This window comes from Polypterus senegalus, chromosome 7 (genome assembly GCF_016835505.1).
Source record: "Polypterus senegalus isolate Bchr_013 chromosome 7, ASM1683550v1, whole genome shotgun sequence".
In the NCBI taxonomy this organism is placed as follows: domain Eukaryota; kingdom Metazoa; phylum Chordata; class Cladistia; order Polypteriformes; family Polypteridae; genus Polypterus; species Polypterus senegalus.
Genome location: NC_053160.1, coordinates 62,459,753 through 62,481,382, shown reverse-complemented (window position 1 = coordinate 62,481,382; position 21,630 = coordinate 62,459,753). Strand labels below are relative to the sequence as shown.

At 36.6% G+C, this 21,630-nt stretch overlaps 1 protein-coding gene across 8 annotated transcripts in view; it reads right to left on the bottom strand.

Annotated features, from left to right (window-relative positions):
* pde4d (phosphodiesterase 4D, cAMP-specific) overlaps nucleotides 1-21,630 on the bottom strand; it is a 1,397,741-nt gene that overhangs the window by 186,255 nt on the left and 1,189,856 nt on the right. For 6 of the 8 annotated variants that reach the window (XM_039758727.1, XM_039758724.1, XM_039758726.1 and 3 more), the window contains one exon: nucleotides 7,076-7,138. The exons of the other annotated variants lie outside the window; for them this stretch is intronic. In XM_039758727.1, coding sequence (XP_039614661.1) covers nucleotides 7,076-7,138 — 63 coding nt within the window. The remainder of the gene's footprint in view (nucleotides 1-7,075; nucleotides 7,139-21,630) is intronic. 8 annotated transcript variants of the gene reach the window in all.

The following is a 21,630-nucleotide window of genomic DNA, read 5'->3' as shown; positions in this document are numbered from 1 at the left end:
GCACCAGTACACTTCTTCTCCACTCCTCAGGCATCCTCTCACTTTCCAAGACTCCATTTAACAATCTGGTTAAAAACTCAACTGCCATCTCTCCTAAACACCTCCATGCTTCCATAGGTATGTCATCTTGACCAACGGCCTTTTCAGTTTTCACCCTCTTCATAGCTGTCCTTACTTCCTCCTTGTTAATCCGTTGCACTTCCTGATTCATTATCTTTACATCATCCAACCTCTTCTCTCTCTCGCTCTCTTCATTTATCAGCCTCTCAAATTATTTTTTCCATTTGCTCAATACACTCTCCTCGCTTGTGAGTACGTTTCCATCTTTATCCTTTATCACCCTAATCTGCTGCACATCTTTCCCAGCTCGGTCCCTCTGTCTAGCCAATCGGTACAGGTCCTTTTCTTCCTCCTTAGTGTCCAACTTCTCATAAAACTCATCATACGCCTTTTCTTATGCCTTCACCACCTTTTTGCTGCTTATACCACTGCTTCAGTCACCAAATAATATGCTTTTCCTTGCCTCCAATTCACTGACCAGGACTTCCATTTTGCATTTGCTGTGGTTTTGCCATTGTCTTTTACCAAAACACTGAACGGAAGGGTCAATTTATATTGATTTGCATATTCAAATATGCAAAATTCTAGAAGGACTCAGAGTGGGACTGTAGGCACGTGCATATGTATTAAACTTCACATTTATTAAGATTTATAAAGGGAAAGTGCATAGAACTGTGTTTACACATACTTTTATGGATCTGAATTTTTTTTGCATACACACATTTCTAGCTTTCTCCGAATGCCATGTTTTAGTATGAATTCTACACAAGGCGTTATAAATGAAACCTCAGGCAACAAACATGGTCTACTACTACAGTACTTTGTCATTTTTATAAATAACATAACTATAATTTAATGGACCCTAGTTCACAAAAAAAAAAAATAATTAGGCTCTCAGGTAAAAATACCTGTCATCAATTAGATGCTGTATGTCAAGCTACGTAAAAGATCAACGGTCATAATTAACTTTATAGAATTAGGAGAACAATAACACCATTAACCTTTTCATTCTGATATCAAATCAGCAAGCATGTTAATAATAAGTAATGTCTTGTGAAACAACAACCATGTAGTCATCATGGGTCCTCATGTGCTGTGTACTTTTTCATCTGTAGGTGCATCTAGCTAATACCGAGCCTCAGTGTACTGTTACATGATCTGGTTTCAGATGACTTTAGCTGTCATACAGATGGCCATACAATTTCCATTAGAATGTTCACTTGTTAAAAGGAGGTCACTGTGGATTCATTGAATTGTCACCTCTTGTACACTATGATTGGTGGTTTCTGGAATGTTTTCTCTGGTGATATGCAGTGTTTGATTTCTAACAAACACAGCATTGTGCATAATGTGGTAGTCCAGAAGTCTTGTGGTTTATTTAGCTGTAGCTTTATAAGTCATCCTGCAATGTTTGGTCTTCAGAGGAGAGCTTTTCTCTCGTCTTCCCTTCTATGAAAGATCTATAGTACTTGATTAGTTTTTATCTGATGGCATAGAGTCATGTAACATTTACCACATGGAAACTGGTTTGTGGATCAGTGGATGTAGCTTTTGGGATCTCTGCCAATTCTAAAGCTTCACACTGTCCAGTCTTTCGGTGAAGTTTTTGAAACTCCCCTTCCTGATCATATTACCAATTGTCTTGAACGTTCTCCATTTGTAAATGATCTTTTCACTGTACAATGTTGGCTTTTGAATGCAACATTAGTTGCATCTCTAGAATCAATGTAGATGATTTTTGTTTTTCGCTTTTTGAACAAATGTTTCAGTCTGAATAGATAGATAGATAGATAGATAGATAGATAGATAGATAGATAGATAGATAGATAGATAGATAGATAGATAGATAGATAGAGAAGCTCTTTAAATAAATAAAAAGAGAGAAAGATATACACACACTATACTCTGAGCACACGCCAGAATGATTAAAAAGGAGCCACATTACGGAGGCATTACAAGGCATACAGCTGTTGGTATAAAGGAGCTCCATTAGCATTTCCTGACACACTACTGCTGAATAATTTATTGGCTGAAAGTACTCAGTGTTAGTGTGTCAGTGAGATGATGTGCAGCATAGTTTACAATAGCTATATCCAAGGAGTCAAAACTGTGCCCCATAACTTAGCCTGCCTGTTAATTTAGCTTGTTGATTCGGTGGGCCTCTCTTGAAGTGATGTTACCAGCACATCATAGCGTAGAAAATCACACTGGCCTTCACAAAGTTGTAAAAGATTTGAAGAATCACTAACCCACAGAGGTTGTGCGTATTTTCGGATCATTCAACTCAATAAATACACAGGATTAGCCTCACCTGGCTCTAATTTTCTACTGAACTTATATGAAAACATTAGGCATGTCCATTATTTCACTTGTAGCTTCTGCTTGTTGACATGTTGTTTAAAACAATTTAAATGATGAACAATTTAAAACAATTTTAAATTTAATACTGTTATGCGTTTTAGTTACTTGATGTTAGATTTACCTAAGTTTAGGAGCATGGGAGGACTAGGTGATTGCAACACATGTCTCAATATGTAGGACTAGGTGTGTATATAAAAGTATTGGTATCTAATAATCTTCAGCATAACATAACATCCTCATACCTGCTTAATCTAATTCATGACCATGGGAGGCTGGAACGTATTTAGTTCATGAAGAGCTAAACTGGAATTTCCAGTTAACCTAACGTCTTTGAGAATGTGGAAGGAAAATGGCAGTCACCAGGGAAAAATCCACTAAGACATATGAAATAGTGCACTCATCCCACAGACAATGACCTGACACCATTAGGCGTCAGTACTAACCACCCTGCTGCCATGTTGCTTATCACATATGTTATGAAAATCTAAAAATAGGTTATTTGTAAATGAATGCAATTTTCCTAATAATTCCTTTTTGATTAAAGTCAGAGGCAAGCGGATAGGAAGTATTAATATTACAAAGGTACATTTAATAGAGGTCACTTAAAACATTCAGCCTAAATTTAAACTGGCTGTTTATCAGTAAGAAATAATCAAAACACTGCAACAGACATGACAAAATCCATCCATACAAAAAATGTTAATCCAACATAACCCAGTTTCCTGGAGCACTGTCTATACTGTATACTTATGAGACACAGATAGTGAGACAAAGCTACAGCATATACCTTAATGTGTGTTATTTATTTGATCACTGATTTAGTATTATTATAATTATGATGGTCAGATCAAGTTTTAAGAACCTTTCGTGTACCAGTGTAGAAAATTAAAAAAGGTTTCACAAGACTGTATGTTAGAATGAAAACATCAGGCACCAAATTCAGTTTTGACACTTGTAACCAAGGCATTTGTAGTTTAAGAGTATGAATTATTGCTTTCTTGTTTCTGCAAATTGAACAAGAATTGTTTGTTATTTCTCAGTGTGTTAATTCTCTTTATGAATTTCATTTCAAGAAATACACTTGCTTTTTTAAAGTGTCTTTGATGAAAAGATTGAAAAGACAGAAAAGAAACATTTGGGATAATTTTAAAATATTTCCTCTGATGTAAGTTAAATTAATGACAGCATGGTTTACATTTATTACATAATTTAGCCTGTTTTGTTTCCTTCTTTTCAATGTGAATTAAACAATGATAAGATACATTTCCAAGCACCATACTCCAACAAAATGAACGTAAATGTAAAAAAATAAAACAGAATGCACTGTTGCACTTAACACAAGCAAAAATGTGTTACTTGTAATATACATGATGTGATGTGGCGTTCCTCACTATAGCAAAGTTAGCTATCATTTTTGTGACACTATCTTCTGCATTAGTGTCAGCATCAGATATTAATGATGTTTGAGGAGATAAAGAAATACAAATGTCAGGATCATAAAGAAGGAACTGAACTTTTTTTAACACTCCATTTACTGTATGTACAGTTTGAGAACTGGAAAAGTGGAAATATGACAACAACAGTGTGAGATCCGAGCTAGCCTTGTAAAAACAAAATAAAAAAAAAACAAAACAAAACAACAAAGCCCTTGAATTGATAAATTTGGCATGAATAACTGCCTGCTGTTGGAAAGTAAATCACATTGGAATGTCTGCTTTCTTTGTATGTGTCTCCTAATTTACAGTATATACAGTTATTAAGCAAGTCCCACATCATCTGTATACCTGTCATAATACAACCTACTTGAGCCACTTTACTGAAAAGGAGACTTTGTAAATGCAACATCTATATTATTAAAATACAAAACATAGTTGCTTCTGAATATTTTATAGCAAATTAGGTTTATACACCTTTATGGACTGTATCTTAGTATGAACCTATATTAAGTATTTCTCTTTGTCCTCTCATAGCTACATTCAGATTTTTTTTAATTTAGATTTTGAAAACATGTCTATATTTTTAATTTTCCAATATATTCATGTATACTTTGCCATCTAAAGTACACAGCTATCTTTATGTTTGTGAAATGTGTCTCTATATGTATATACAGTATATGTGTGTGTGTGTGTGAGTGTGTGTGTGTTTGTGCTGTCTTTAAAGATGTATCAAACAGCTTGGCCCACTGAATCAAGTCCCTGACAGTTGTGAACTTGCCATGGCATTGAACCTAATCTAGTGGTAATAAATTATTGTGCTTATTGCTAGATCCTGTAATTTTGTAGATCCTATACGCATCTTGCAGTATATAATGTATGATGGTTGACTTAAGAATTTTGCAACAACTTGGAGCATATGATCCAATCAAAATTAATAGGAAATGTTTCTAACTTATTCTGTGGTTAACTTTAAATTCCTTGCTTGCTGTTGCAGGCCTATTGAAAAATCTGATTTCTAGTAAATGCACAATAAGCATTGGTGTTGTGTGGTGATACGTGTTTTAAACATATTGATACTATTGAATTCCTTGAGGTGGAGTAAGAATGAGTAATGAACATTCACAGGCAGTTAAAAATGTAAACAGAGACAATGCTGATGATATAAACACTGTTTTTGGGCTCCGTAAAAGACAAAGTGAGCTTATTAACGTGTTTGACTAAGTCTGAGCAACAACAGCGTTGATTCAGTGTGCTGACAAATTTGAGTCAAGTGGACTAATGGCTTACAACCAGGAGGTCTGCACTTAACCTCTAAATATTCAAGCGAAATGTGAATTATATTATTGATGCCTTAAAATACTCAATAGCGTGTGCATGTTGTGCTCCAAAAAGTTCATCCACTGATCTCAGAACTGTTAGGCAAGAGGTGTATTTAGATCCTATCTCCATTTATGGGGCTGTAGGGTGAAAAGCATTTTATCAAGGATCATCACCATGGATGAAACATGAATGCATCACTTTGACCTGGAGACCAAAAGAAAGTCAATGCAATTGTACCATTTGACTTCTCCTTGTTATGGATATTATGAAAATTATGTATGGTCTGAGGAAGAGGTTTGGGTTATGGACCAGAAGATGAAGGATTAAAAATGGATCAAGACAAATCTTGGTCATAAAAATTGCAGGAGTCAAAAAATACAGAATCAGAAACGATAAATAAAGCCTTAGTGTCAAAAATCCAGCACAAATCATTCCTTAGATTAACTTAAATCTTTAGCGTTCTCTGTTCTAATTAGTAATGATATTTGTTTAGTTGAAATCACATCTTTTAAAGCATCAGTGTCATGTTGTCAAGCATTACAATGTCAGGAGCATGTGGCTAGCAATGGGACGCCACCTCTACAAACAACACCCATGAAAAATATTCCTACAAAATGTTTGCAAAATGACTTCATATCATTTTCATAATGCTAAAAATGAATCAATAATGGAAATATTTAATAATTTAAAAATGATAAATAATAGCACTCAGGTTATGACACTTTTTTGTGGGAAGTTTAAAGTTACCCATAAGAGTTGAGAAGATCACAACCACTATTTCTGGGATACAGAAAGGGCAATTTTTGTAGACATTATTCCACACTATAATATCTTTAACTCAGATTTATACATTCAAATTCTTAAAAAGATGCAGTAGATGATCAAAAAATATTTTAGCTTGAACTTGAAGGGGGTGTTCTGTGGTGCTGATTCAGTAAATGGCCAATTTCTAGTGTCTGTAATTTATAATGTATGTTTCTAGGTTTATAACCAAGTCAAGTACTGTTCTAACAATTAATTTGTAATGTTTTGAAGATTCATTTTTGTCAGGTCAATGTGTACAAGGACCATTCAGATGCCATAGACAAGAGCTGGGCTGCACAAATTTGCTGTAGTCGGACATTACTTTAAGATGACCAAAAGTAGCTATAGTGGCAGCACTATGAAAGTGTGAAGTCAACAAGATGCCACACTCACCTTACTCTACAAAGCTGGCCATGTGAGACTACAACTACTACATAAATCTACAGGCCTACCTCTATGGAATGTGCTACATCAAGGTAGAAGATTGGCAGCACAAACAAGGCAAAGTGTTCTATTTGAGAAATACAGAAAAGCTTTATGAATGCTATAACAAGTCAGGATTATGTTTAAAAGCAAAACCTGTTTGGTTTTAGTGGTCTTTCTCTTATAAGAACCTCAAATTGTATCACTTTCATGATTACATTCAACATGTCATCACAACATTTTCTAAAACTGGAAAATACTGAAAAGTATTGGAAAGTACTTGATCCATCTGTTTTGCAAGTGGAAGGAAACTACATAAGTAAATAAAGAGAGTACCACATAAACAGTGAACATGCTAGGAATTAAACGCACATGCTTGGAGGTGGCCGTACTAAAAAATACAGCCATTAAGACACAGTTACCATTTTACATGGCTTTAAGATTATTGAAAAAGATGATCATGTACTTGAAATGTTTTGCATTTAGCATACAGGCACATACAGCAAATTAAAGCAGTTCAAGTCCGCAACTCAAGGATTAAAATTGGCTTTAATTAATTAAGCAAAGCACCAGAAGCTGGCATACAACAGGCAGAAAATATCAAACGTTTTATTTTAAACCGTGCTTTACAGTACTAGAGGCCATTGACAGCCACTTGTACTGTCACTTACTTTCCATTAAGAACTGGCTCTGATCTCCGAGAAACCAAACTTGGCCTCTGATGACAGTTATTCCTATTAATAGGGATACAGTTACCAAAAACATATTAGACAAAGCTAAAGTGCCAAGTGCATAGGAAACAGAAAGCATGCAACAGCCAAAAAAAACCTCTTCAACTTCCAACATTAAATATTTATATACTGTAGATAATGACATGCAAGGTGATAAGATGGTTAAGAATTATGATTTAATAATTCACATAGGTCACAGGTCCAACTATAAAAAAATGGTAATGTACATTAAAAATAAGGTTAAATAAAGTTTTAGAAATTACTGTATACACAATATTACTCTTTTATAAATATAAATAGTCTATTGCCACACCATATTTTTTACCGGTTTCTGTTTCTGAATTCACACATATACACGTATATGCTATTAGGGTACGAATTATATTGTTGCTTTGGGGGAGCTCACTCCTGACTTTTTTTAAGGTGAGTTGGCTATATATCTCTTATAACCTAAAAACAACACATAGGGTAAGTTATCAAGGACTACAGACTTTCTTAAGCTGTGTGCTTTTCGTGAGTAAATTACAGAAAAAGTGCCAAAAAGAACATAAACCTTCCATACAGTCACTGTATCTGCTTAAGATGACAAACTAATTACAGAAACCTAGGGCAGAGAAATAAAAAAATAACCTTCTGTAAATATTTTCATTAGTATATAGACTCATACATTTTTAAGCACTGCCTCATAGTCAACATATTTATCTTTTACTCTGTTAAATGTTTACTGCATGGTTTTAAAGCTTTTTTCTGCTCCAAGTGCAGCTGGAAGTAAAGACCTGGATGAACAAAAGTCATGGCAAACACATAAAACCGTAAATCCCATGAAACCATCTATCCATCAATTATTGTGGCACTCATCAATTACTGTTTTGACCCACAGAGAAAGAAACTGAAGCTAAGAAGGGAGGACCACTTACAGAACAACAATGTTACAACTGCCTCAATAAAATGTGATAATAAAAACATTATTTTTATAATTAAGTATATATACGAAAAATAATGTTGGTAGCAGCTGCACAGGCAATTGAGTACATACGCTACAGATCAAAAGTTTGAAGTCACCTAGAAGTGTTCATGTTTTTAGTAGAAATTGATACCTTTTATTACCATTAAATTAATTTAGGCAATACTATTGTATTATAATGCCTATTACTGCTTGAAATTAATGATTTTTTATTTATCATTCACCTATGGCTGTAAAGCCCCATTTTCAGCAGTAATTCCTTCAGTGTCCTTATGGTAAACTCTCTTCACTCATCTTTAATTAGTCCCGGGCATTCCTAAACTTTAGTTCTGGTTTAAAACAAAAGAAACATCAGTTTTTTTTGCAGAATGATGGCTATTTCACGTGACACACTGCCATGCAAAGATGTCTTTTATTTAATAAAACTGATAAAATAGGGTGAACTATATCTAACCAGCATAGAAAAAAGAGAAGGACAAGATGAACAACTATATAAGAGGATAAGGACATCAGAGTCTGTAGTTGGAGAAACAAATTCCTTCCTTAAAGGTGCACAGTTGGCTTCTCTCTTAAATACACAGCAAATACCAGAGAAAACAGAGAAAGACAACCCCAGGATGCTGAACATAATACACTTTCCCCATAATCTTCAATGTCTCTGTTCTTTTGCCCATTTTAACCTTTTCTTTATTATTGCCAGTTTTACATATGTTTTTTTTCTTTTAAACTCTGCCTCTAAGGCTAGCATCCGGGAATCATCTTTCTCTTTTGGAGATGACATTTGTCGATTTGTATATATTTAGTGAAGAAGACAAATAAGGACCTGTAAGGCTTTGTTTCTGAAACTACATATTCTGATGTCATCCCCTCTTATGCAGTTGTAGCTTTACTGGTTGATCATCATTCCTACCAACACCTGTGGTCATGATCTTTGGATAGTGACTGAAAGAGCAATATTGCAGATACAAATGGCAGAAATGAGTTTAATTCACAGAATTTCTGGGCTCAGCCTAAGAGAGAGGTAAGAAGCGTACACAAAATAGAGATGCTGCTCCTCTACATCAAAATGAGGCAGCTGAGGCAGTCTGAGCATCTGATTAGGATGCCTCCTGCCTTGGAAGCCACCCTGGGATGTGTTTCAGGCATATCCAGCTAGGAAGAGACCTCAGGGCAGACTCAGGACATGCTGGAGAGATTGTATGTCTTGGCTGGTCTAGGAATGCCTTGGAATCATCTCAGAGGAGTTGCAGGAGGTGGTGAGTGGTGAGTAAAAGAGACATCTGGGAGTCTTTGCTTAGACTGCTGTCTCTTCAATCTGGACCCAGGTAAGCAGAAGAAGATGGATACATAGGCCCTTTCTATTTTCTTCAGCTAGCCAGAGTAACAAATAAATACATTTTACAACTTTAGGCAGGCAGTGAAGTGTAGTAGTTAAGGCTTTGGCCTTTAACCCTGAGGTTGGGGTTCAAATCCTACTACAGACACCATGTGACCATGGGAAAGTCACTTCATCTGCTTGTGCTCCAAATGGAAAACCAAAAGAAATGTAATCAATTGTATCATAAATGTTGTAAGTTGCCTTGGATAAAGGTGTCAGCCAAATAAGTAAATACTTAATTTTCGGATACTAATCTAATACTTACAATTACTTGCAATTTTGGGATACATACTTGACTTGTATATGTTAGGAAAACATTGTTAACATGAAATTCTGTTTATTATTTAAAAACATAGTGAAGTCATTTATAATAATGCATTTAGACACTGTCCTAGTGGTGACTCTCACACATTACTACAAAACTAAATAAGAATATCACTATCTATTTTTGATAGACAAAAGCATTCTTGGTTGCATTAAATATGTATTATCATCTGAAGTAGGAATTACCCTTGTTATTTAGCAAGTATAATAACTGGGTCTCTAAATGGTCAGTTTTTGCTTCCAGTACTTTACTTAGCTGCCACACAGATAAAAACCTTCACTGCAACACTGGTACCTTCAGGTATTTTCTGTACCTGTGTATTTTAATTATATCTACACTATTAGAACAATTTCTAATCTATCAACAGATCATTCAATGCTGTTTTGTTTGGCTTATGTATACAATGAATTAACTCAGCAAGCATCAATTCAATTAATGTGATGTTTTGTTGAGCATATATTGGTTGATGGAAAACACTTAATAATGGGTGTTTTGATTATTTTAACAAGACTGCCTCGTATGTATATTTATTTGTCCTATCAATTAGAGAGAAATTACAAGAAGGGAGTCACTACTAGTGCAAAGAAATCCAATTAACTATATATAACAGCACATCAGAATAAACCCTAAGCTAATCGGCGTAGTGACAAGTAATCTGATATAGATACTATTAAAAACTACAGAGCCCCAAATAAACAATTGTCAGCAGACTGATAGTACTACTGTATGAATAATCAGATAAACATGAATGTAGACCAATACACTGCATTCACAGGAAATCAACTGAGCATCGATTAAAACAATGCATATATCATACAGTTATATCTCACTTTGGTAGAAGTAAGCTAGAAGGACAAGTGCGTCATCTTCAGAATAATCATTACTCAAAATGCTTTTTCTTTTTATAATTATTTCTGTCAGATGAACATAAACCTGAGGTGCCTATAGCTAATGCATGGTGTGTGCAAATAGCCTAAATTCTGCTTCATTGATAGAAAGGCTGATCCGCTGGGCTGCACAAACCAACTTTGGATGAATGGGCAGAACAGAAATCAAGGTAAACTGATAATAATGACTTTATAAAAATCTGTAAATCCATAAACTATAATCAAAAACCCAAGCTGGATTTCAGAACATAGGAAGAAGGTAAAAGATTTAGAAAGCTAACAAAATTATAATGCAAATCTGAGACTTAAAACAAGTAAACAGTAATAACCAGCTAAAACGTTTAAATAAAAAAAAAATTAGGAAGTTTAAAAACACTAGGGCCTTTCACAAGAACAAAAGCAGAGTGATGCAGAAAAGACATCTACTTAGGCTCCCTGTCTTATTTTCAGTGCCCCTCATCACATGACTGAAGCATGATCAGTGTTGCATAGCAACTGACATTGACTTGAAACACCATGGAAAAATAAAGGAAAAGAAGTGGCTAAGGGCTGAACATAAGCTTAGTCTTGGCACTTTTCTAACTAGCAGCAGCAATAGTAGCAGTAATAACATATTGTGGAAGACTGCCGGCTTCCGAGGCCGGTCCGCACCCCCAGGCCGACAGGAGGAGCTCTCCAGACAGCGGGATCGTGCTCCGAGGTCCAGCAGGGCCTTATGGACTCTGTGGTGTTTATACACAGCCCTGCTGGATACCTTGGGCGCCACCAGGAGTCGCTGTGGGGGACTTATGGGCTCCGTTGTGCCTTATGACCCGGGGGTACGTCACGGTCATGTGACAGGAAGGTATGGCGTGCTCCCGGGTTGAAGTAATGGACTGATTGCCCTGACCCGGAAGGAGTAGGGAACTGTGGACTCCTGGGACAGGAACACCTCCGGGTCAGGGGCTATAAAAGGACGCTGCCTCAGTCCAGACACTGAGCTGTGCTGGGTGGGAGAGGAGCAAAGTGTCTGGGCGAGGAGGAGAGGTTATTGTGTGTTGATTAGAGTGTGTTTATTTGTGGTTTATGAAGAGTGTGGAAGGTGCTTGGTGCACTGAAGAAAATAATAAAAGGTCCTGTACTATTACCTGGTGTCGGGAGTCGTACCTGAGGGTTCAAGGGTGCACTACTGCCCCCTACTGCCACAATATGTATGGAGTGCATGTCTGACTAAAATGCATTATGATACCACTCTCCGGCATCAAGATAAACTATAATTTCTTTAAAAAAAAAAAAACAACTTAATGTTACGTAACACAAAGCACTAATTAGTTTACCTCATGTACTCCTCACTCCCATTACCTGTAGAGAAAAGCCAAGCAAAATGACACCTTTTATTGGCTAACTAAAAAGATTACAATATGCAAGCTTTTGAGGCAACTCAGGCCCCTTCTTCTATTGTACTCCCATTACCTGAAACTTTATAGAAAATTGGGATTTACAACAAAATGAAAAAGGACAGTTGTCTCATCTAGTTCTACACCAAGCATGATTTAAAGATCCTAATACATTAGAACCACTGTGAGTGCCAAACAGAAAATAGCCAGCAAGTAATGATTTACCAGAAACAAGATATCTAATGACGGCAGTAACAAACCAACTGATTTAATGTTATATTTAATGACAGCAACAACTGGCCTCCACTTAAGAAAACAGCTGGAACAAAAATCTCTAAGCACTCTCTAGAAATTTAGTTAAGACATCTTTTTACTATAAAAGGAGGATAATCCACCAAACTCTTTGGATACAAAGTGGCATATTTCACTTCTCTTGATATTAACCATGCTTTTCTTTCTGCTTGTTTTCTAACTCAAGAATTCAGTCACTAATCCACAAAAGAAAAAAATAATTCTTAAGCTTGATTCTCATAATCCACCAGCACAGAAAAACTAATATTTTAGCCCAATCCAATATGTTTTTAGAGAGGAGAGTTACTCCCTCACTCTAGACCTGGAAACTTTTCATGTTTCTTTACAACTTCTCTTCTACATTACTCCAGCATAAACCTCATTAAGACTCAATAACAAATATGTGTTATTTTTTTTTAATTTTTATTTATTAATTTTATTACAATCAATACATAGCAATCAAGTTTTTACAAAAAAAAGAATTATGTTAAGAACAGATCGATCCCCACCCTTGAGAGAGAGAGCAAGCCAAACGGTGTAAAATTTAAGGCTTGTAAAAATACCTAAATTAATAAATTCTCTGTGCTTTATAAACTTATTTTAAAATATTACTGATTAGATCCTGCCATGTTTTGAAAAAAGTCTGTACAGATCCTCTAACTGAGTATTTGATTTTTTCCAATTTTAAATAATATAACACATCAGTTTCCCACTGACTTAAAAGAGAAGAGTTTGGGTTCTTCCAGTTTATCAGAATAAGTCTGCGTGCCAACAGTGTAGTGAATGCAATCAATATGTGTTATTTTTAACTTTGTGTTAATTTGTTGTGTGTACTTTCCTTTCAATAATTTATTTCCTTTTCAGAGCTACACTTCAGAATGTGATCAAGCAAAAACAGCTAGTACCAATTATTAGAGGCACAGACATTAAAATTGAGCTAATGACACCGACAAACCACTTCTGCCTGGAAGTGTAAAAAGACTTACTGAGAACCTAAGCTAGACATAGGCTAGAACTACTGTATGTGGGAGAATGGAGTGCTGTGTAAACAACACAGAAACAATGCATACCTCTCTGGAAATGGCCATTGGAAAGACACATGACAGACTCTGCCACAGTTACCACTTGATGGAATAAAATAGCATAAAAAATAAATTTTAGTGTGAATTTCATGAAACTCGTCCACTTTGCTTAAAACACTAGTAAAAATGTCAATAAATAAGTATAGTCACATATCAATCAATACAAATGTGAGGTACAATTTTCACAAATACATAAATATAGTGCTTACATTAACATTCCATCCATCCATTATCCAAGCCGCTATATCCTAACTACAGGGTCACGGGGGTCTGCTGGAGTGCAAGGCAGAAAAAAAACCCCAGGCAAGGCACCAAGCTACGCACACACACACACCAAGGACAATTTAGGTTTGCCAATGCACCTAATCTGCATGCCTTTGAACTGTGGGAGGAAAACGGAGTACCCGGAGGAAACCCAAGCAGACATGGGGGGAACATGTAAACTCCACACAGGGAGGACCTGGGAAGCGAACCATACAGAGTTTATATTTATTTATATTGACAACAGTAGACTGCAATATCCAAAATCTGTAGAGTAATTATTAACAACTAATTGTATTTGGTTGCTTTTATGTACAACTTTTTAGGCTATGTTTTACTTCTTGATTTTTTAATTCTTCATAATTCTCTCTGGTGTTAATATCACTTTAAAATGTACTGTATACTTTAATCTTGGCTTTCCTTCAACTTCTTAACAGCTCTTTGATGGAAGAACATATATTACAGAGTACTTAAATTATCCATTATAATTATGCTAAAAAACAATAATGTAAGAAAAATATTTTAAATTGTTAAAACATACTTCTAAAATGTAATTTAAATTAGATTATTATAACCTTAGATCTAGAAGATTAATACATTTGACATTAATTAAGAAATATTTATTAATTAACTAGCAAAATACCCGCGCTTCGCAGCAGCGAAATACTGCATTAAAAATTTTATTAAGAAGAAAATTAAACCTTTTTAAACTGAGGGAAAATATGCCAATAATTATTTGTTAATGATCTCTTTATATACCATGTTGTCAGTTCGGCCCTCCGGTTGTAACATGACTAAGCTGTGCGCTGAGCTTACTCTTGAGCATGCAACTTACAGCTGGCCATGTGAACAGTAATCTTGTCTCAAATCTCACAGCTTGGATTGCTGCTGTCATAATCGGTTTGAGTTTCATGGTTTGTTTCAATTACGACAGTATTTGCAGGATTTGTTGTGTTGAAGAGACATTCGGCATCTGTCAAGCGTTGTAAGTATACAACCGGTTTCATTGATAACTTCACATTCAGCTTTTGAGAGTTTAAACATTCATAAACATCAAAGTGTCCACTACTGAAATCGTCACCTGCCAATCTAAGATGTTTAAGATGCATTGGCGGTTTCAAAAGGTGTAAAATATTTGGCCATTTCGGTACACTTGAAAGCAACAACCGAACAATTCAGCGGCAGCCATCAACTCACATGCAGAACCATAGGTGAAGGGCTTAAGCATTTCACTCTTATAGTGCTCCTGTGTAGTATAATTATCTCCTGTACCGTCATCAGTCCACACCTTGAACCTGTCCCAGTCATTCAATACATAAGACAGAATGTTCCTCCGGATATCAAGAGTGAGACTGATAGGGCCGTGCAATATATAACGAAGAGAATGGAAAAGGTAGGTGCCATCTCCGGGCATGGAAACCACTCGGTAAGTGACAGTTCTTTGATCGATAGTGATCATCTCGATAGACATGGTAATGGGGGTTGGAACGATAAAGGAAATGGGTACCTGAGCAATGTAAAGTAAGTCTAAAATACCTACACAATAACTATAATTGTAATAAACAAACAATAAAACAGCGGAGAAGCCGTGGATTAAAAAAAAAGGCTGTAGTTATCAGTAGGGAGACGTGAATCCCATGGCGGAGCAAGGAAGGGAATGTAGAGAACGGAGTGACGGACGGCCTTATATAGGCAGGCAGCCAACAACGTGGGAGGCGTTGGGATGGGGGACCCAACGCCACTTTACACGGTGACCGAGGTGCAGGCTATGGACGTATATATGTACGTAAGTAGGATTCAGTTAGCGTTGGGAACCCGTGTACCAAAGATGGGCCCATAAGTAACAAAGACTGTTGAAAAGTTCAATATGGTGGCCGACAGTGGCATCATACCACCGAAACAAGTACGTACATTGGTTTCGGTTAGCGCAGGGAAGCCACCTACCAAATTTCGTGAAGATGGGGTGAGCCTTCTACCTACACGGGAAGTTTGAAAATTGGTGACGTTGGAAAGTTCACTATGGCGGCTGACAGTGGCGTCATACCATCGAAATAAGTAAGTACATCGGTTTCGGTTAGCGCAATGAAGCCGCCTACCAAATTTGGTGAAGATGGGGTCATAAATAAGAAAGTTCAACATGGCGGACGTTGTCAACCGTAATCGACTGTTATGACCGTTACGTGTAGAATTTCGAAATGAAACCTGCTTAACTTTTGTAAGGAAGCTGTAAGGGATAAGCCTGCCAAATTTCAGCCTTCTACCTACATGGGAAGTTGGAGAATTAGTGATGAGTCAGTCAGTGAGTCAGTCAGTCAGTCAGTGAGGGCTTTGCCTTTTATTATTATACGTAGATTGCATTTATTCATCATCAAATAAATCATTTATAATAGATACTAGCAAAATACCCGCGCTTTGCAGTGGAGAAGTAGTGTGTTAAAGAAGTAATGAAAAAGAAAAGGAAACATTTTGAAAATAACGTAACATGATTGTCAATGTAATTGTTTTGTCACTGTTGTGAGTGATGAGTGTTGCTGTCATATATATATATCCATACATATATACATATACACATATACACATATATATATACACACACACATATATACACACAAATACATATATATATATATATATATACATATATATATATATATATATATATATATATATATATATATATATATATATATATATATATATATATATACACAGTCTTTGGGTGCGAGCAACTGTTGCTGGGGTGCCAGAATCCATGAAGGAAGAAAAATGAAAAACATTATTTGTACAAAATCTTAATTTATTTATCCATTCCTAAATAATTAAATGGGCATGCTATTTCGTATCAGTGCAATACGCTGTTTGTTAAAACGGATGACTCCCGCTCTTACGTGCAAGTCTGCGTGGATATTATGAACTATCACATCTGTTCAAGTTCTATTTAAATTTTAAATAGAATGAATTTTTATTTAGTTGACAGAATATTATTCCGGAATAAATCAGCTCAAACCTTAAATAACTTATAATATTTTGCTCTCCATAAAAATATATCCTGTCTAAATTATACAAGTTAGAAATAAAGTAAACGTTAAAAGAACAAACATTCAAATTTCTTTACTCTTATGTAATTTTATATAAAAAATAAACTTAAATTTTAAATATCCCAAAAGATTTTGCTCTCCATAAAAATATATCCTGTCAAAATTATACAAATTCAAATATGAACATGGTGCATAACAAAACTTGGAAATATAAATAAAATTTGTTCTTTCCAGCAATAACAAATCAAATCATTCAGTTGTCTTTGCTCTTATGTCATTTTATCAGAGCTGACGCCTGGCATCTTTTTTTGGCAACATGTTCGTTTATGTTTGGTGTGAGGTTCTGTGCTGTGGAGATTCTCAGGATGGACTGCAGGTGCTCATCAGTGAGGCGACTCCTGTGTGCTGTTTTGTTAGTCTTCATGATTGAGAAGAGCTTCTCACACAGATATGTGCTACCAAACATACACAAGGTTCTAGCCGCATGTAGAGGGAGCTGGAGCATTTCTGCGGGAATGGAGTGAATAAACTGTGCGGGCCGTGCAGTATCGTACTTTGCCTTCAGTGTGCCATTACACTGCAGCTCAATCACCTCCATCTGAATCTGCACAGGTGCAGTTTCCACATCGACGGCAAATGTGTTGCCAAACAACTCAAAATTCCTTTTTTGTTCTTCAAAGTCACCAAAGCACCGTTCGAACTCAGTGCGCTCAGTTTATCAGCAAAGTGCGTATTTAGGAACACCATAGTGCAGAGTTGGTTCAACATTACTTGGCAACAGGGAAAGTGGGGCAAGTTGCACTGGTGCATTTGTGTCTCCCATAAAAGCAGCTTCACTTGAAATCACTTTGTGATTTTGCACGGGTAAAAACGTCTGCTGAAGTGTCAGATTCTTCTTTAACTCTTCTGCTTTCTGTATCTTATGCATTGCATTCAGGTCTTTCAGGTTATCTTGATGTTTTGTCTCATAGTGCCGTCTTAGATCTTCGGCATCGTGTGGGCTAGCTTCGCAATAACTTGCAGCATCATAAGCTAGACTTGATTAACGCGGTAAGAATTCGGCAAGGCAGCTGAAGCGCTGCATTATGGGATCTGTAGTTTATTGTGTTACCAGCGCTTCATATCCCTGGGTCATTAATAACAATAATATATAAGATGATCTCGCGGGCCAGATATAATTACACGCCGGGCCGGATGTGGCCTCGGGCCTTGAGTTTGACACATATGGACTAAATAGAACTTGAAAAGATATATTTTTCAAATGTGATCGCGCAATTCAGATCAAGTTGACGCGCACTACAGTACATCGAGCCCGCGTGCTATTGTGGTTTTGCCTGCGTGCCTCAATAAGTTACCCTCCCCTTGCTCTTACTTTTTTACCGTTCATCTAATGAATACACTGAGTATGGCTTTACCAAGACAATCATTGATCGCGAATAAAGTATCCATTATTCATAAAGCTTCAACTGGTGATCTGTCTTTCTGCGTTAACCACATATTTTTTCATACATCTCAAACCAAGGGGATGCGAGGCTAAAATGAATTGGGAAGCACGCGTACATACTCAGTGCATCCCCTCTCGGGAATCGAACCTCGGATGCCGGTACTAGAGGCGAAGCCTCTACTATTGCGCCACGGCGTGTGGTTTGTCTATTTGAGCGTAGCAGTGTAATTCGGTTTTTGTTTAGCACTCTTTGGAACTTTTGCTTTTTGTCTGCGCACTGCGTCAGTTCACGTGAGCCGTTGAATCTGGTTTTATATGTCACTCGCTCGCTTCTAATTGTTTCGCTGCCTTCTTAATTATATAATGTATGTTTTCTTCAGCGGTTTTTGGAGCTCTTCCTGGTTTTCTACGTACTGCGTGATTACGTGGGAGGCGTGATGATGTCACACGAAACTCCGCCCCCCACGGCTTTTGAGCTCAACTCCATTACAGTATATGCAGAAAAATAGCTTCCAGTTATGACCATTACGCGTAGAATTTCGAAATGAAACCTGCCCAACTTTTGTAAGGAAGCTGTAAGGAATGAGCCTGCCAAATTTCAGCCTTCAACCTACACGGGAAGTTGGAGAATTAGTGATTCAGTCAGTGAGTCAGTGAGTCAGTCAGTCAGTGAGGGCTTTGCCTTTTATCAGTATAAATTACAAAGTAAAACTTAAAAACTTGACAAAATTCAGGATAACATAATATTGAGTATCATATTTATAAGGCACACCGTAGGCATTTTCCTGATTTGTTTTTTGTAATTTTTGAATTACTAATATTTATATTTGTGTCTTTACTATTTAATTCTTAAAAATAATAATTCTTTGCATTTATATGGCGCTTTCTCACTACTCAAAGTGCTCAGCAATTGCAGGTTAAGGGCCTTGCTCAAGGGTCCAGCAGAGCAGAGTCCCTTTTTTGGTATTTACGAGATTCGAACCGGCAACCTTCCAATTGCCAGTGCTGAGCACCAGCCTCAAAGCCACCACTCCTGCATGCATATTTAATTTTTATTTTGTGATACCGTATATCTGTTGTGTTTAGTTTTTTCAATGTACATGATTGTGGTCTGTATTTTCAAGGTTGCTACCATATTGTTTATAGCAACAACCACATTGTTACAGTGCCTATAAAGAGTATTTACCCCACTGGACATTTTCACATATTATTGCTTTATAACATTGAATCTCAGTGAATGTATTTTGCCTTTTTTGACTTTAAAGTAAAACTAGTAACAGATAATTGCAAACTACTGTAGTTTAAACTAATTACAACTTTCTTATAGGTCTCATAAGTTCTCATAGGTGTCTTAATGGCCTCCTTCACTGGTCTTCTTCTTACACGATCAATCAGTTTTTATGGACTGTATGCTCTAGGCAGATTTACAACTGTGTTGTACTCTTTCTTTATCTAAATGAATATAAAACAAAATAATTACTCACATAAGTATTTATCATCTTTAAGTTAGTATATAGGAGAGGAGCTTTGTGCATCAAATCCCAACCTTGAGTCTGTGTGTTTTGTACATCTGGACAGCATTATTTTTCCCTATTTTTTTGCAAGCTCTATCAAATTGTCATAAGTGAACAGCCATGTTGAAGTCCAGCCACAAATTCTCAACTGGGCTGAGATCTGGACTCTTAGTGGGCCACTCCAGGACATTAACACTGTTGTTTCTAAGTCATTCCTGTGTAGATTTGGCTTTATACTTGGGGTCCTTGTCTTTCTATTAAACAAATCTTCTCTTAACAAGCATGTTTGTTGCAGACTAAATCAAGTTTTATGCCAGGTTTTCCCTGTATTTTGCTGCATTTACTTTACTCTGCCTTTGAAAGCCTTCCAGGGCATGTTGCAGAAAAACATCCCACAGTATGATGGTACCACCACCAAGTTTCACAATGGGGATGATATGTGGAGTGTTTGGCTTATGCCAAATATGGCATTTAGTCTGATGGCCAAATAGTTCATTTTTGCACTCCTCATACTATACAAGCTTCTTCCAATTAAATTCATGGTTTTCCATGTGTCTTTTTTTTTGTTCTTTATTTCACCTTATACAATTTCTCACATTAGGAATTTGTTAGTTTTCACATACCCCTTGGGGTCAGAGCACAGGGTCAGCCATTGTACAGTGTCCCTGGAGCAAATGCTCAAGGGCCCAGCAGAGTAGGATCTCTTTTGGCAGTGACAGGGATTTGAACCGGCAACCTTTGGGATACTAGCATAGATCGTTAGCCTCAGAGCCACCACTCCGCCCCTAAACTCTGGCAATCTCTGGCCGAGAAGTCATGTACCTGTATATTTTTTTTTTAAAAGTGGCTTCCTCTTTGCAAATTTGTATGTCCAGTCACTGCAGTCCCAGCACATGAATTATCACAGGATTGCTGATTGCCTCCTTCACTGGTCTTCTCACTCATGCTTTCGTAGACAGCCAGCTCTAGGCTTGTCCATACACTTTCAATATCTTAACAATTGATTTAGCTGTACTCCAAAGGATATTCAAGGACTTGGATATTTTCTTGTATTCATCCCCTGACTTGAGCTTTTCGCCTTAGGTGTTCTTTTCACTTCACTGTATAGGCTAGACAACAATACTGACTCCCCAAATGTGGGATTTTCCAAATAAGGTGCATTTATAATACAATCAATATAAACGTGTGTATTACACACAGGTGGTCTCCATTTAACTGATTATGGAACTTCTAAAACCAACTGCAATCAATTATTTTGTGTTTTATATTTCTAATTAACTAGACCTCTTTGCTAAGATCAGTTTTCACTTCAACATTAAATATTCTTTTTCAGTGTCAAAAAAACAAAATTAACTGTGATTCAATGTTGTAAAACAATAAAATAGCTTTCACTGTGATTCACAGCAGTCATCATGACAATGCTTCTAACTAATCATTAGAGTAAGGGAATGGCTACAAACTTCCATGTGGTATATACAAAAAACAACAATGCTTCCAGTCATTCACTATAGAGGATATTGTTGGAACAAAGTTGTTAGCTCCTGCCTACCACATGCCCAATGATTTTGAATGGTCTCAATTCTATACAGTGCATTGCTGCACCAACCACATGCGCCACATGGCCGTAGTGCCATAACTGACTCTCCCTCACAATGCAGGTGATGTGCCTCATACTGGACTGCATGAGAAACTGCACATTTGACACAAAATAAAACCAGTGACACCCAAAGTTTCTCCAAACAGACAAAGTACCAAAGGAGTCCAGTCTTTGTCTCAAGTCACTGGAAACTGTCCATGTCTCGCAACCATATAGCAAAACAGAAAGCACCAGGACTCTAAACAATTGGACCTACACCCTTTTGCAAAGATATCAGGAGCACCAATCACTACTTTATAGTGACCTCATGACCCCCTATGCTTTCCCAAATTCATCAA